Source organism: Neomonachus schauinslandi, chromosome 3 (genome assembly GCF_002201575.2).
Source record: "Neomonachus schauinslandi chromosome 3, ASM220157v2, whole genome shotgun sequence".
Lineage (NCBI taxonomy): Eukaryota > Metazoa > Chordata > Mammalia > Carnivora > Phocidae > Neomonachus > Neomonachus schauinslandi.
The window spans coordinates 115,400,316-115,415,566 of NC_058405.1; the positions used below are offsets into that span (position 1 = coordinate 115,400,316).

Consider the following 15,251-nt stretch of genomic DNA (forward strand, 5'->3'; position numbering starts at 1 on the left):
TTAACCTAGTAAGTTGTTAATGAACAGGTCAAAAAACTACAGCCTGCCACTTATTTTTTATACATTCTTTGAGGTAGGAATGGTTTTTACATTTTCTGAAGGGTTGAAAAAAATCAAAAGTAATATTTTGTGACGCATGGAAAGATGAAATTAAAATTTTAGTGCCAGTAATAAGGTCTCACTGGGACACAGCCATGTTTATTTACATAAAATCTTTGGCTGCTTTCCTGCTGCAGTAGCAGATTGGAGTAGTGTGACAGACTGTATGGCCTGTTAACACCTAACATTCACAGATTTATTTGGCCCCTTTGTGTAAAGTTTTGCTGATCCCTGTTACAAAGGGTAGGTTTGTTCATACATGGCATGTAAATCCAGTTGATCATTTGCTTCTAGATGGCAAACAGGGATCTTCCTTCCTTAAGTCCTTCATTTCTATTGCTGTTACTTAGATTTTACTTTTACAAAAATGTGTTCCCCTGATTGCATTTATATCTTAACTTTATTGCTCAAATACACATATACTAGGAGATACTGGTACTTTTTAGGTACACTTTTTTTCTCCTATTTAAACTCAAATTACAGTAATGTGTTTACCATGGATGTTAAGGGACATTGATGTATGAGGGAAAGGCATCTGGCACTCAGTGGTTCTGTCATTACCTGTGAAATAAATTGGGAGTTGAAGGAGTTTGCTTTCTGTGTTGGTGGGGAATCAGTTGCTTCAATCTATCTTAACACTACCTCCTATGGATAGACTTGACTAAATGCACTTAGGCAAGGCTGAGAGAAGCCAAATCAGTCATTTATTTGCCCTACGATATTTTTGTTCCCACCACTTGATAAATTCTGAGAGCTTAGTTTTACATTCAAAGTGTTTATATTTGATAAGTTGAATGATTTTTGAAATTTCACGGAAGTACCTGTTTATTACTCAATTAACTGCACTAGTATTTGGGAAATAAGGATGTGGTCAGTATTATTTGTGTAATGCTTTATACAATGTTTGAAGCAGGTAGACCAATACTAAAAGTGTATTTTCAGGTTTATTATGATTGGATTGAGGGAGGGAGAATTTGTCTTACCCACAGTAAAACTTTTCATGATCTATTGAGAGTTAACTGTTATTACTTGCCAATTGAAACTGGATATTGAAACATTTTTAAAGAAATGCACTTTAATCTGAAATAAAACTGTAAAAACTAAGCAATTCTGGCACTGTTTTTGTTTGTTTGGTTTGGCTTTGAATTGAGTAAGATTAGCATAATTCACATACCAACATTAATGAACACCGGGACCCTCCATAGACACATGAGCCTTTCTTATTTTAAGACCTGTTTTAGCCATAGAAGAGGTTCTCTCATATTCATAGTTTATGGTTTCGACACACTTGTAGATCCATACATCTAAATTAAAAATGAAATAGACTTAATGATGTTGATGAATACTGCAACAAAGAGCCACAAACTGAGAGTTGTTTAACAGAAATTCATTGTCTCACAGTTCTGGAGGCTAGAAGCCTGAGACAGTTGTTGATAGGGTTGGTGTTTTGTAAGGGCTGTGAGGAAGACTTCCATGCTTCTCCCCTAGCTTCTGGTGCTTTGCTAGCAATTTTTTACTTTGTTGACATGTAGAAGCTTCACTCCAACCTCTGCTTTTAGCTTCACATGGTGTTCTCTGTGTATTTGTCTGGACTTCTCCTTTTTATAAACACCATTTGTATTGGCTTTGGGCTCATCCTAATGACCTCATTTTAACTAATAACTTCTGCAATGACCCTTTGACAAATAAGGTCACATTCTGAGGCCTATGGGGGTGGGGGGTGAGGTGGTTAGGGCTTGTGGGGACCTGAAGAACCCATAGTAAGAACTTCACAAGAGTAGCATTGGGTAGTACCATGAACACTAGTCATCAAGGGAATTGGGTTGTAGTGCTGACTCTGACTCCAATATAACTCAGTTGCCAATTGATCTCTTTTATAACCTTTTGCAGATGGTATGAACAGCTAGTCACTGAGGATCTTTGCAGCCGTAGGTTGTCTAAATGTGTGGTAGTGGGTATTTGTACAAAGGACTTCCCTGGTATCACTGTATTGATGGAATGGGGGTCCAAGCAGAAATCTTGAAAGTTGGATGAGCAGGAAAATTTGAACCCTGGATATGGACTGTCAAGTGTTTTAAGGTCTGTCAATTGTGATTGTTTTAAGATGTGATTAATAGAATTCATTTTAAGGTAATGGGAGGAGAGCATTGGTAGGGTAGATAGAACAAGATTAGCCATAAATTGAAAACCAGGAGGTGGGTATAGTAGGATTCTCTATTTATACTGTGTATGAAAAATTTCCAAGCTTTTAACTAAAAGCCCTAGAATTAGATAAAAATTGTGTCTGTCTCTAACAGCAACTGCAGAGTATGCTTTGGCAGCCTTAAAAAGTGAATAGGAAATTCTAAAACTAAAACATTTATTGTAACTGAGACAGCATAAACTTTGTTCCCAAGGTTGGAAAAATAGCACACAATGGTATTGCTACATTTAACCTGGATTTTTAACCCAGTTTAAAGGACAATTGAAGACGGGAGAGTGGCTGTCTCTCCTACCATTAAGAAGACGCTTTGGCATGGCCTGCCTTTCTCGTGGGACTATAAAGTTTCATAAGGACACAACAGTCTTTGGCTCATCACTCTAACCCCAGCATCTAGTGTGGTACCTGGCACACAAATGTGGTCTCTGAGCATTTACACATATGCACAGTCTCGAGAGAGACATTAAGAAGCTTGAGGACAGTTTACCATCTTTGCCTTGTGCTCTAATCTACTGGCGGTAGATTAGAAAGATCCCCTGAGGTTAGGATTCGATCCCATAGCTATTTTTTTATCGTAAGTTTAATTTTTAGTTTTGCAATAGTGAATTTATAAGCTATTTCTAAATTTAAATTAGTACTTAAGGATATTTGGGGAGGCCAATTACCTACTTCTTTCCATTGTACTTAGCCCCTCTCAGGCCACATTTCCCCTGAGTGGAGGAGCCAGAGTGACAACTCATTTTTAAAGCTTTCTCATTTTCCATAGGGCTTCCCCAACACCATGCATTACAAAAAAGGAAGCAAATTGCATTATTAAGCAGATAAATAATAAATTGGTATTGAAAATATATGCAAATTTTTTCCTTTTATTCCAGTATAGTTAGCATACAGTGTTAGTTTCAGGTGTATAATACAGTGATTCAACAATTCTGTTCATTACTCTGTGCTTATAATGATAAAGGTACCCTTAATCCCCTTCACTTTACCAATTCCTCCCCCCACTCCCCCCCAAACAGCCTCCATTCTGAAAACCATCACTTCTCAATAGTTAAGTCTTTTTTGGTCTCCTTTTATCTTTGTTAGGTTGTTTTGTTTCTTAATTCTACATATGAGTGAAATCATATGGTATTTGTCTTTCTCTGACTTACTTCACTCAGCATTATATCCTGTAGATCCATCCGTGTTGCTAATGGCAAGATTTCATTCTTTTTTATGGCTAAGTAACGTTCCATTATATGTATACCACATCTTTATCCATTTTCTCTATCGGTGGGTGCTTGGGCTGCTTCCACAATTTAGCTGTTGTAAATAATGCTGCATTAACATAGGGGTGCACATATCTTTTCAAACTAGTGTTTTCCTATTTGGGTAAATGGTAGTATGATTAGTTCCATTTTTAATTTTTTGAGGAACCTCCATACTGTTTTCTATAGTGGCTGCACCACCAGTTTGTATTCCCACTAACAGTGCATGAGGGTTCCTTTTTCTCCACATCCTTGACAATGCTTGCTGTTCTTGCGTTTTTTATTTTAGTCATTCTGAAAGGCGTGCGGTGTGAGGTGATATTATTTCATTGTATTTTTGATTTGCATTTCCTAATGATCTGTGATGTTGAGCATTTTCTCATGTGTCTGTTGGCCATCTGGATGTCTTTGGAGAAATATCTGTTCATGTCTTCTGCCCATTTTTATTTAGATTGTTTTTCTGGTGTTGAATTATATAAGTCCTTTATATATTTTGGATACGAACCCTTTATAAGATCCGTCATTTGCAAATATCTTCTCCTATTCCGTAGATTGTCTTTTACTTTTGTTGATTGTTTCCTTTGCGGTGTGGAAGCTTTTTATTTTTATGTAGTCCCAATAGTTTATTTTTGCTTTTGTTTCCTTGCCTCAGGAGACAGATCTAGAGAAATGCTGCTATGGAGAAAAGTTGCTACATTCAGTGTCAGAGATACTGTGTGTGCACTCTTCTTCGAGGATTGTTACGGTTTCAGGTCTCACATTTAGGTCCTTAAACCATTTTGGGGTTATTTTTGTGTATGGTGTAAGAAAGTAGTCCACTTTTATTCCTCTGTATGTAACGTCTAGTTTTCCAAACACTGTTGAAGAGACTTTTTCTCATTGCATAGTCTTGCCTCTTTTGTCAAAGATTAATTGACTATATAATCATGGGTTTGTTTCTGGGCTTTCTGTCCTGCTCCATTGATCTATGTGTCTGGTTTTGTGCCAGTACCGTACTGTTTTGAGTTTGTTTCCTGTTTTGCTTAATGAGCCTCAGCCACTAAAGATGAATGGATTCTCTCCATCCCAAATCCAAATATCCCAGGAAGGTGATCCAGTGGCTCAGCCATTGGGAAGAATTAGGAAGGAAGAATCTGGAAAGATCATGGCAGCTTCTCTCTATACTGCCTGATAGGGCTGGGGATGTGTAGTTCTCAGTGCGGTTGGGTATTAGCAGCCAGATGGTCCAGATGTTCAGATCCCTTAGCATATACCTCCCAAACTGTGCTTTTCAACGCATTCCTTCTCCTCCCCAGACTCCCTTCTGCTTCCATGAAGTCTAAATAACTCTCCTCTTCCCAAGATACACAAATACAAAGGTGTTGACCATTTCCTCTGCAAAAAAAAAATGCTTTGGCTATTTGGGGTCTTTTATAGTTCCATTCAAATTTTAAGATTATTCTACTTGTGTGAAAAATGCTGTTGGGATTTTGGTAGGGGTTGCATTAAATCTGTAGATTGCTGGGGCGCCTGGGTGGCTCAGTCGTTAAGCGTCTGCCTTCAGCTCGGGTCATGATCCCAGGGTCCTGGGATCGAGCCCCGCATCCGGCTCCCTGCTCAGCGGGAAGCCTGCTTTTCCCTCTGCCACTCCCCCTGCTTGTGTTCCTTCTCTCGCTGTGTCTCTCTCTGTCAAATAAATAAATAAAATATTTAAAAAGAAAAAATCTGTAGATTGGATAGTAAGGACATTTTAACAATATTTGCTCTTCCAATCCATGTGCATGAAATCTCTTTGGATTTGTGTCACCTTCAGTTTCTTTCATCAGTATTTTACACTTTTTAGGTAACAGGTCTTCTATCTCCTTGGTGAAGTTTATTCCTAGGTGTCTTATTATTTGGTGCAGTTGTAAATGGGATTGTTTCTTTCATTTCTCTTTGTGCTGCTTCATTGTTAGTGTATAGAAATGCAGTGGATTTCTGTATATTGATTTTGTATCCTGTGACCGTACTGTGAATTCATTTATCAGTTCTAGTATTTTGGTGGAGTCTTTAGGGTTTCTATGTATAGATCATGTCATCTACAAATAGTGAAAGTTTTAGTTCTTCCTTACCAATTTGGATGCCTTTTATTTCTTTTTCTTCTCTGATTACTGGACTTCCAATATTATTCAACATAGTGAAGGTGGTTGGAGTGAACATCTTTGTCTTGTTCCTGACCATAGGGGGAAAGCTGTCAGTTTTTCACCATTGAGTATGATGTACGCTGTGGGTTTTTCAGATACAGCCCTTAGTATGTTGAGATATGTTTCCTCTAAACCTACTTTGTTGAGGGTTTTTATCATGAATGGATGTTGTGCTTTGTCAGATCCTTTTTCTGCATCTGTTGAGATGATCATGTGGTTTTTATCCTTTTCTCTTGTTGATGTAATATGTCATGTTGACTGATTTGTGAATATTAAACCACCCTGTATCCCACAAATAAATCCCACTTGATCGTGGTGAATGATTTTTTTTATATATATTGTTGGATTCAGTTTGCTAATATTTTGTTGAGGATTTTTGCATCTATATTCATCAGAGATAGTGACCTGTAGTACTCTTTTTTTGTAGTGTCTTTATCTGGTTTTGATATCAGGATAATGCTGTCCTCATAGAGTGAATTTGGAAGTTTTTATCCTCTTTTATTTTTTGGAATAGTTTGAGAAGACTTTTTTTAAGATTATTTATTTGAGAGACAGAGACAGAACATGAGCAGGGCGGGGGGTGGGGGGGTGGCGGGTGCAGAAGGAGAAGCAGACTCCCCTCTAAGCAAGGAGCCCGACTCAGGTCTCATGACCTGAGCCAAAGGCAGACACTTAATGGACTGAGCCACCCGGGTGCCCTTGTATGTAACTCTTTTGCTGCTTCTAAAACTCTCTCTCAGTACTTTTGCAATCTTAATTATTGTGTGTCTTCGTATGGAGTTCCTTGGGTTTTTGGGGGGACTTCCTTGTGGCTCCTGGATCTGAAATTTGTTTCCTTTCTTAGATTTGGGAAGTTTTCAGCTATTACTTCTTCAAATAAATTTCCTGCCCCCTTTTCTCTCCTCCTTCTGAGATCCCTGTAATGCGAATATTATGCTTAACAGTGTCACCTGGTCTCCTTAGTCTATTTTCATTTTTTTAATTATTTTTTCCTCCTATTCAGCTTGATTGCTTTCCATTCCTCTGTTCTCCTTCCTCTAGTCTACTATTTATTCCATTATATATTTTTTATTCCATTATATTTTTAATTTCAATTACTGAGTTTATCTCTGTTCCTGACCATAGGGTCATGTTTCTCTTTGTTAAATACTTCAAGGTCAAGCCTTTTCTCAAGTCCAGTGAGTATCTTTTATGACTGTTTCTTTAAATTCTCTATCAGACATTACTTAGCTCTGGGTTTTTTTGGTTTTTTTGGTTTTTTTTTTAGGTGTCTTGGCTGTGATTTGTCCTGGTCTTTCATTTGGGTCATAGTCCTCTGACTCTTCATTTTATCTAAGTCTGTGTCTATTTCAATGTGTTAGGAAAGTCAGCTACTTCTTCTGCTCTTGCAAGTAGTGGCCATATGAAGAACAGGTCCTGGGGTGTCCTACTGCACAATATGCCCTGTTCAACCTGACTCTTCAGGGCTGTCTCCTACGTGTGTTGCATGCACCCTACTTTGTGGTTGAGTCATGTTTGCCTTCAGTCCAGTCATCTGCAATGGCTCTCTTTGCCACTTGTGGACAGGGTTTTGTCCCCATGGTGTTAGTGGGCCGGTCTGGGGCCACCTTGGACTTGAGGTGAGTCAGACCAGGTGTTTGCTAGAGATGGCAGTGATTATGGAACTGCCTGTTGCTTTTCCTGTGTTGTCCTCTGAGAAGCTTTCATTGGTAGGTGGGGTCTACAGTCAGGCCTGATGTCTGCCCCCAGCCCACTGCTGGAGCTGCAGTTGGGCTGGTGTGTGTGGTTGTCTTCCACTCTCCTTGGCAGGAGTCACTGTGGAGCAGTGCTGGCCCCTGTCAGGGCTGCTTGCACACTGCCAGGCCTGTGACACCACTTTGGATGGGCTCTGGCCAAGGGCATATTGGAGGGGGCAGGTCTGTAGGAAATAGTAGGGATGGAGCATGCAGTGTCATCCATTTCCCAGCTGTCCACTGCTGATCCCACAGTTGTTTCTAAAACATCAGCTGAGCCATAAGGGAAGCTTGCTGAACACAGTTTAGTTCTGAGAAAGACTACGCTTGTGCATTTTTAATGGTACATTTTCAGAATTTTTTGTAGTGAAGAAGTCTAAAGTAATGGATTTGCTTTACTGAAATTTGTCGATCATAAAACTATTAAAAATAAGGGGCGCCTGGGTGGCTCAGTTGGTTAAGCAACTGCCTTCGGCTCAGGTCATGATCCTGGCGTCCAGGGATAAAGTCCCGCATCAGGCTCCCTGCTCAGCAGGGAGTCTGCTTCTCCCTCTGACCCTCCCCCCTCTCATGTGCTCTCATTCTCTCTCTCAAATAAATAAAATCTTTCTTTAAAAAACTATTAAAAATAAGTAACAGTCATTACATCAGTGATGTTTATTGCAGAATTAGACTTTATTACTAGCTTATGCACCATTTATATTGACTATCACCTTTATAACTTCAGAACTGGAACAATTAAAAGCATCAGCATTCAGTAAGCCAGGAAAAGGTGAGTATTTCTGCCATTTTTCTTTAATGTGTTTAACATGTTCAGAATCCTTGTTTTAAAAAAATGTTAAACAACATTTTCGTGATGGAGAAAGACTCTGGGTTGATACAGCAATAACACTGCATAAAGTTTTAAAATGTCTATTCCATAATTAAACTTCCTTTAAAACACTATGGAAAATTTAATAATGACAATTTTAAAAATAATGAACCTATGGGTTTAATGTTGTCTCTTAAGTTTTATGTCCAAATCCAGAAAATAATGTAGTAAATATGATTAACATACGTTTTACTGGAGAATTACTGAGGTTCATATAGAAACAAATTAAGGGATGGTACAGCTATTAATCATACTGACACAGAAAAACCATTAGGTAGCTTGAGGACTTAGGTAATAGTGGAGAGTCTGAACTAAAATACTGACTGGAGGATGTGCAGGTCCTGCAAACAGGTGCGATACTCTGACATGCTTATTAAATAGCCTCCACGTAGTTAGCCGGCAGCATGCCGGTCCTGCCTGTCCTCTGCACAGTGCCGTACATCCAACCTTCATCAATCGCTTGGACGTTAACAATAGCATCTCCATCTCTGAAGGACACCTCATCTGCATCAGCAGCCAGATAGTCGTACATGGCACGGAAGATTTTCTATTTGTGAAGATGAAAAAAGGTAAAAAAAAAAATAGTATGTATTAGATTTGCAACAATCAACCCAAATGCCTTTTTAAATTTTATTATGTTAGTCACCATACATTACATCATTAGTTTTTGATGTAGTGTTCCATGATTCATTGTTTGCGTATAACACCCAGTACTCCATGCAGAACGTGCCCTCTTTAATACCCATCACCAGGCTAACCCATCCCCGCACCCCCTCCCCTCTAGAATCCTCAGTTTGTTGCTCAGAGTCCATAATATCGTGTGGTTTGTCTCCCCCTCCGATTCCCCCCCTTCATTTTTCCTTTCCTACTTTTTTTTTTTTAACATATAATGTATTATTTGTTTCAGAGGTCCAAGTCTGTGATTCATCAGTCTTACACAATTTACAGCGCTCACCATAGCACATAACCTCCCCAGTGTCCATCACCCAGCCACCCCATCCTTCCCACACCCCACTCCACCCCAGCAACCCTCAGTTTGTTTCCTGAGATTGAGAGTCTCTTAGGGTTTGTTTACCTCTCTGGTTTCATCTTGTTTCATTTTTACCTCCCTTCCCCTATGATCCTCTGTCTCGTTTCTCAAATTCCTCATATCAGTGAGATGATATGATAATTGTCTTTCTCTGATTGATTGACTTATTTTGCTTAGCATAATACCCTCTAGTTCTATCCACGTTGTTGCAAATGGCAAGATTTCAGTTTGATGGCTGCGTAATATTTCATTGTGTGTGTGTGTATACACAGCACATCTTTATCCATTCATCTGTCGATGGACATCTTGGCTCTTTCCATAGTTTGGCTATTGTGGACATTGCTGCTATAAACATCGGGGTGCACATACCCCTTCGGATCACTACATTTGTATCTTTGGGGTAAATAACCAGTAGTGCAATTGCTGGGTCATAGGGTAGCTCTACTTTCAACTTTTTGAGGAACCTCCATACTGTTTTCCAGGGTGGCTGCACCAGTTTGCATTCCCACCAACAGTGTAGGAGGGTTCCCCTTTTCTCCGCATCCTTGCCAACATCTGTCATTTCCTGACTTAATTTTAGCCATTCTGACTGGTGTGAGGTGATATCTTGTTGAGGTTTTGATTTGGATTTCCCTGATGCTGAGTGATGTTGAGCACTTTTTCTGGTGGCTATTTGGATGTCTTCTTTGTAGAAATGTCTGTTCATGTCTTCTGCCCATTTCTTGATTGGATTATTTGTTCTTTGGGTGTTGAGTTTGATAAGTTCTTTAAAGATTTTGGATACTAGCCCTTTATGTGATATGTCCCCAAATGCCTAATTTTAAGATCTCTTATGACTTAAATTTGTGGAGTAAGTTGCACAAAAGAGAATGTGCAAACACCACCAGGAAAATAAAGACTACTCACAAAATAGAAAATATTTGCAAATCATATATCTGGTAAGGGATTACCATCCAGAAAATATAAGGAACTCCTACCGTTCAGTACTGGAAAAAGGTGGGAGAGGAGGCAAAGGATCTCAGTTCTCCAAAGGAGATGTACAAATAGCCCATAAGCTCATGAAAAAAATACTTGGCATTACTAGTTGTCAGAGAAAGCCACAATGAAATATCACATGACACACTAGAATGGTGATAAAAAGAAACAATAGCAGGTATTGGGGAGGATGTGGAGAAATTTTATAAACTGCTGATGGGAATGTAAAATGGTGCAGCCACTTGGAAGAGAGTTTTTGCAAGTTCCTCCCATGTTAAATACAGAGTTATAATATTGCAGTCCTATGTATATACCCAAGAAGAATGAAAACAGGTCTGCACAATAACTTGTACATCCACATTCACAGCAGTATCATTTATAGCAGCCAAAAAATGGAAACAACCCCAATGCCTACCAACTGATGAATGAAGGAAAAAAGGGAATTTCCCTACAATGGAATATTTAGTAATAAAAAGGAATGAGTGCTGTTGTATGATACAATTAGATGAACCTCAGAGCATTAAGTAAAAGAGGTCAGTCACAAAAGACCACATATTGTGTGATTTCATTTATATGAAATGTCTTGCATAGGCAAAGAGAGCATATTAGTGGATCCCTTGGATTGGATGGTGGGGGAGGGAAAAGCTCAGGAAGGGGATTGACTTGATGAGTACAAGGGGTTTTTTCAGGGTGATGAAATGTTATTAGATTGTAGTAGTGGTTGAATAACTAAATGAAATAAAATCAGTGGACCTGTACACTTCAAATGATGACTTTAATGCTATGTTAATAATATATTCATAAAACTGTATATGAAAAAAGAGTTTTTGTATATGGCCTTTTCTTCACTTCTGAGAAAGCGGTATTGCATGTATCTTTCACGCTGGGAATTTGGGAGCATACTAGTAAAGTTTCTAAAAGCTATCCTCCACATGTTAAACTAAACAAAACAAAAACAAAATATAACATGGTAGAAAGGGAAAATGGGGAGTTACTAATGAATAAGCCTGAAGTTTCAGTTAAGCAATATGAATAAGCTCTAGAGATATGCTGTCCTGGAGATCTTTAGAGATCTGTACACAAGCTTGAATCTATAGTGCACAAGAATGTATTGAACACTTAAAAATGTTTTTACAACAGGAAAATAAAATTTTTTAAATTGTTAACAATTTGTAGACAAAAATAAAACAAAGTGCCCAAATTTCCTTCAGAGGAACAGGCACTGGTTAGTAATTTGGAATGTAACCTGCATAATTTTTTCCTAGCATTCTGAAAGACACATACATATATTCGTATTTGAGGATAGGTTTCCCCTTCCTCCCTGCATATGTGAAACAATTACTGTGATTAATACTCTGACCCATTCTTTCCATTTAATATAGCTTCAGGGCTTTTCCATATAAATCTATATGAACATAGATTTATAGAGATCTAGATATAGATTTATATATACAGATTTATATAGATCTCATACTTTTTTTACTGCTACAGAGAATTCTGTATTTTAGTAAGATCACAAATTAGCCATTTCTATACTTCTGGACATTTAATTGTTAACCATTTTTTCTTACACTAATCCCCTAATGTTTGTCTTTAGGCAGGTATTTCAGAGTAAGAGCTTTTAAAGGTGAAAGGAGTAGGTCAAATGGTATGTGCATTTTAATTTTTTAAAAAATTCACTACTGTAATAATGTTCTAATATAATACTTATTGTTTTAATTTGCATATTCCTGGTTTGCAGTTATGGTGGACATCTTTTTTGCTGGCTGTTTCTATTTCTCTTGCTGTAAGTTGTCTATTCGTTTGCTTCCAGGTCTTTCTTATTTTGACTGGAAGGGGAATAATTTGCCAATGAATTTTTGAGTGTTAGGTTTTTTAGATATAAATCTTTGTGTTATGAATGCGAATATTTTCTCCCAGTTTGACATGTTTCTTTTTGTTATAAAACCATTTAAAATTTTATGGTCAAATATGCAGTCTTTCATGTTCCTAGGTTCTAGAACTTGCTGAGGAAGGCCTTTCCTGTCCCCAATATTATAAAATTAGTCTCTACTTTTCTGTGGTATTTTACAGTTTTGATTTTTTTTTTCCCCTGTTGATCTGTAATTCGTTTAGGATCCATTTCTGGGCCTCATCTATTTTCATATCTATTTCCCTGCTAAATCCATATTTAATGATAATAGCCTTAGAGTACGTTTGCTTACCCCAGCAGTAGACGGGTGCGATGGGATAGAGGACACCGTTGTCTGCTGCGTGGCAACTGAAGATGATCGCTGCTGTGGGAGCTCCGTGGTCTTTGCGTGTTTGTAAGCTAAAAGGTGGGGGGAAGTAGTTTGTAAGAAGAAAAATGACTAGACCTCATTTCATCTGTGTTAAACAGCTGAGCAGTGCTCTCTTGTCCCCTAACTTAAGAATGGTTTCCAAGAAAGGAGGCTCTAATTAAATTAATGAAAATGAAACATCTGGTTTCATGTACCTCTTCACAATTCTATCTAGTCTTTTCTCATCAGGAGAAATCCAGATTTTTGTTATTGTTGTTGCTGTTTTTAACTCAAAGCATCTGCACCTGTAACCCAGCAAGCTGGTGGGCAGCCCACTTGTACCTGAGGAGGTTGCAGAGAAGACGACTCCGCCGTCGCTGTAGGTGGAGAGGCGCTGGTCGGCGGCTTCTGAGTGCTCAGACTTGTCCTCACCGCCGCTGACGCTCAGCGCGCTGGCTGAGCGCGAATGCTCCCGGCTCCGGCGCTGCGCTTGCGCTGGGGGGCGGGGCGGGGCGGGGGGGGGGGGGCGCATGCATGAGTCCGTCTCTGCGGTGCTTGGTGGGAGTGCGCTGATTGCTAGGCATAGGTTTTCAGTAGGCTCCCATGAATTAAAGCCTCGAAACCCTATGTGTACGGTTGCCATCCTCATTTACACGTGACAGCTGAAGTACCTTACCAAAGGTCACGTAACTGCTAAATAGTAACAGCCAGGCTTCAAATCCCAGAGTCTGTCTTGGACCACAACTCCTTCCCTCCACCCTGCCCATTTTCCTGGCTCACAAAAATTCACATTCAAACCCCACCTTCAACTTCTCTAGAAAGTCCTCCCTCTCTTCCAGATTAATTTAGATGCCCTTTACTTGAGTTCCCACAATGTGTGTGCAGACTTTTAAAACTGCACGTCAGAGTGTAACCACTGATTCACTTCTCTCCATCAGCAGACTAGAGTATAAATCCTTTAAGGACAAGCACTACATATTATTCTACAACTTAACAGGAAAAGAAGGCATAAAGACATGTGGCTTGTTTTGTTGAATTAACAGCCTTCCTTGAAGACAGAGTTTTCAGAAAGTTGCCAAAGGTCACATTCATTCTCTTCCCTTATGTTTTTTTCTTTTCATTATTTCTCCAATAGAAAGATGTACTACTTTTTCTTCTTTAGAAACAAAATGGTAATAAATGGGGCCTGAAGATTTACACAGAGGCAGTGAGACAATCTTTCCCTGACTTAAATTTGCCTAGAAATGATACTGTCCCACTAGTCAGCAAGAAGGACAACTCAGAACACTGAAAACTATAGTTTCCTAGAGGTCATTGACCTGAGCCCATTAAATGGTGACCTTCATGCTGTTAGCTATAACATACCATTAATCATGTGTAAGCTTCGTGACTGAATGTTGTCTTCTGCTGGATCATAGTCAAACACTGAGCCAGGATTAGTACGCCAGACACGGAAACCTGCAAGTAAGATCAAGGATCAGAACAGATGTTTCTGGAGGACTCCTAATAACTTGGAAAGCAAGGCATGAACTTAACCACAGGAGGACTAACACTAATTTAGCTTATTTCTGGTCATGACTTCTCCGAGAACAAAGCATAAGGTAGGAAAGGTACCAGCTTTGCAAGCTGTGAAAGAACAGTTTGCTTTTACAGCTGATGAAAACACAGGCTGAAGTACTTTATCCTTTAGCTTCCTATGGGTAATGCCACTCTTGTTCTTCTATCCCCTTTGCCCCCGCCCCCCAGGGCTCATATACCTGTAATGGTCTCCTGATCCTGGTCATTCCGTTTTTGTTCCATCTCCACCACTTTTCTCTGAATACCTCGGTAGTTAATGTCACTGAAGTCCTGTGTGTTCTTCTTTACTCGTTCGGTGATAGGGTCCGTCACCACTGGTGTGAAGCAACCCTTGTGTTTCTCAAAGTCTTCATGATATTTCACCTGAAATTTCATGAGTTGATTTTATGAAAATATGATGGTGTGATCATTTCCTTTTCCACATGATCCAGCAGACTGGCCAATTGATCCTTAAGAATTTCTGACTCACCGTTGAGATGTGGCGTTGGGTCTCCCGCACCCGTCTCATCTCTGGAGTGTCCAAGACGTAGGCAGCTTTGCCTTGTATTTGTTTCCGGAAGCTATCAGAATAAAGAACCTGATAGAGGAGAGACCATGAATTAAGTACAGGTCACGGTACTGTTCTAATTCTGAAGCCTCAAAAACTTTTCCAACACATGGAGATAAAAGTAGCCGGGGAGGGAAGCTTGAGTCATAAGGACCCAGTGATACCCTTGACTAATAACAGAACAGATAAGCATGAGGACGAATGGGCAGGGCTCTCATCAGGAAAAAAGGGACATGTTTTTGACTTTGAAAATGTAACTTTCATTTTCAAAGGAGACAAGGCAGAGAATTTCAGAGAGGATAGGAAGAAAATGGTCTCTGGCATTTGCTAGGAATTGCAGACTGGATGGTATTTGGCACTAGATGGGATTCTGACATTCAAAACAACTATCCTTGGGGCGCCTGGGTGGCTCTGTCGTTAAGCGTCTGCCTTCGGCTCAGGTCATGACCCCGGGGTCCTGGGATCGAGCCCCGCATCGGGCTCCCTGCTCGGCGGGAAGCCTGCTTCTCCCTCTCCCACTCCCCCTGCTTGTGTTCCCTCTCTCGCTGTGT

The 15,251-nt window shown here is 39.5% G+C and overlaps 1 protein-coding gene across 1 annotated transcript in view; it reads right to left on the minus strand.

Annotated features, from left to right (window-relative positions):
- Positions 1-8,448: 8,448 nt before the first annotated feature.
- The window catches only part of NEB (nebulin), a 200,218-nt gene continuing 193,415 nt past the window's right edge, over positions 8,449-15,251 (minus strand). The window contains exons 142-147 of the mRNA XM_021702909.2: positions 14,623-14,730; positions 14,333-14,516; positions 13,941-14,033; positions 12,918-13,070; positions 12,519-12,625; positions 8,449-8,856 (exon numbers count right to left, since the gene is read on the minus strand). Of these exons, the coding sequence (XP_021558584.1) occupies positions 8,683-8,856; positions 12,519-12,625; positions 12,918-13,070; positions 13,941-14,033; positions 14,333-14,516; positions 14,623-14,730 (819 nt within the window). The 3' untranslated portion in view covers positions 8,449-8,682. The remainder of the gene's footprint in view (positions 8,857-12,518; positions 12,626-12,917; positions 13,071-13,940; positions 14,034-14,332; positions 14,517-14,622; positions 14,731-15,251) is intronic.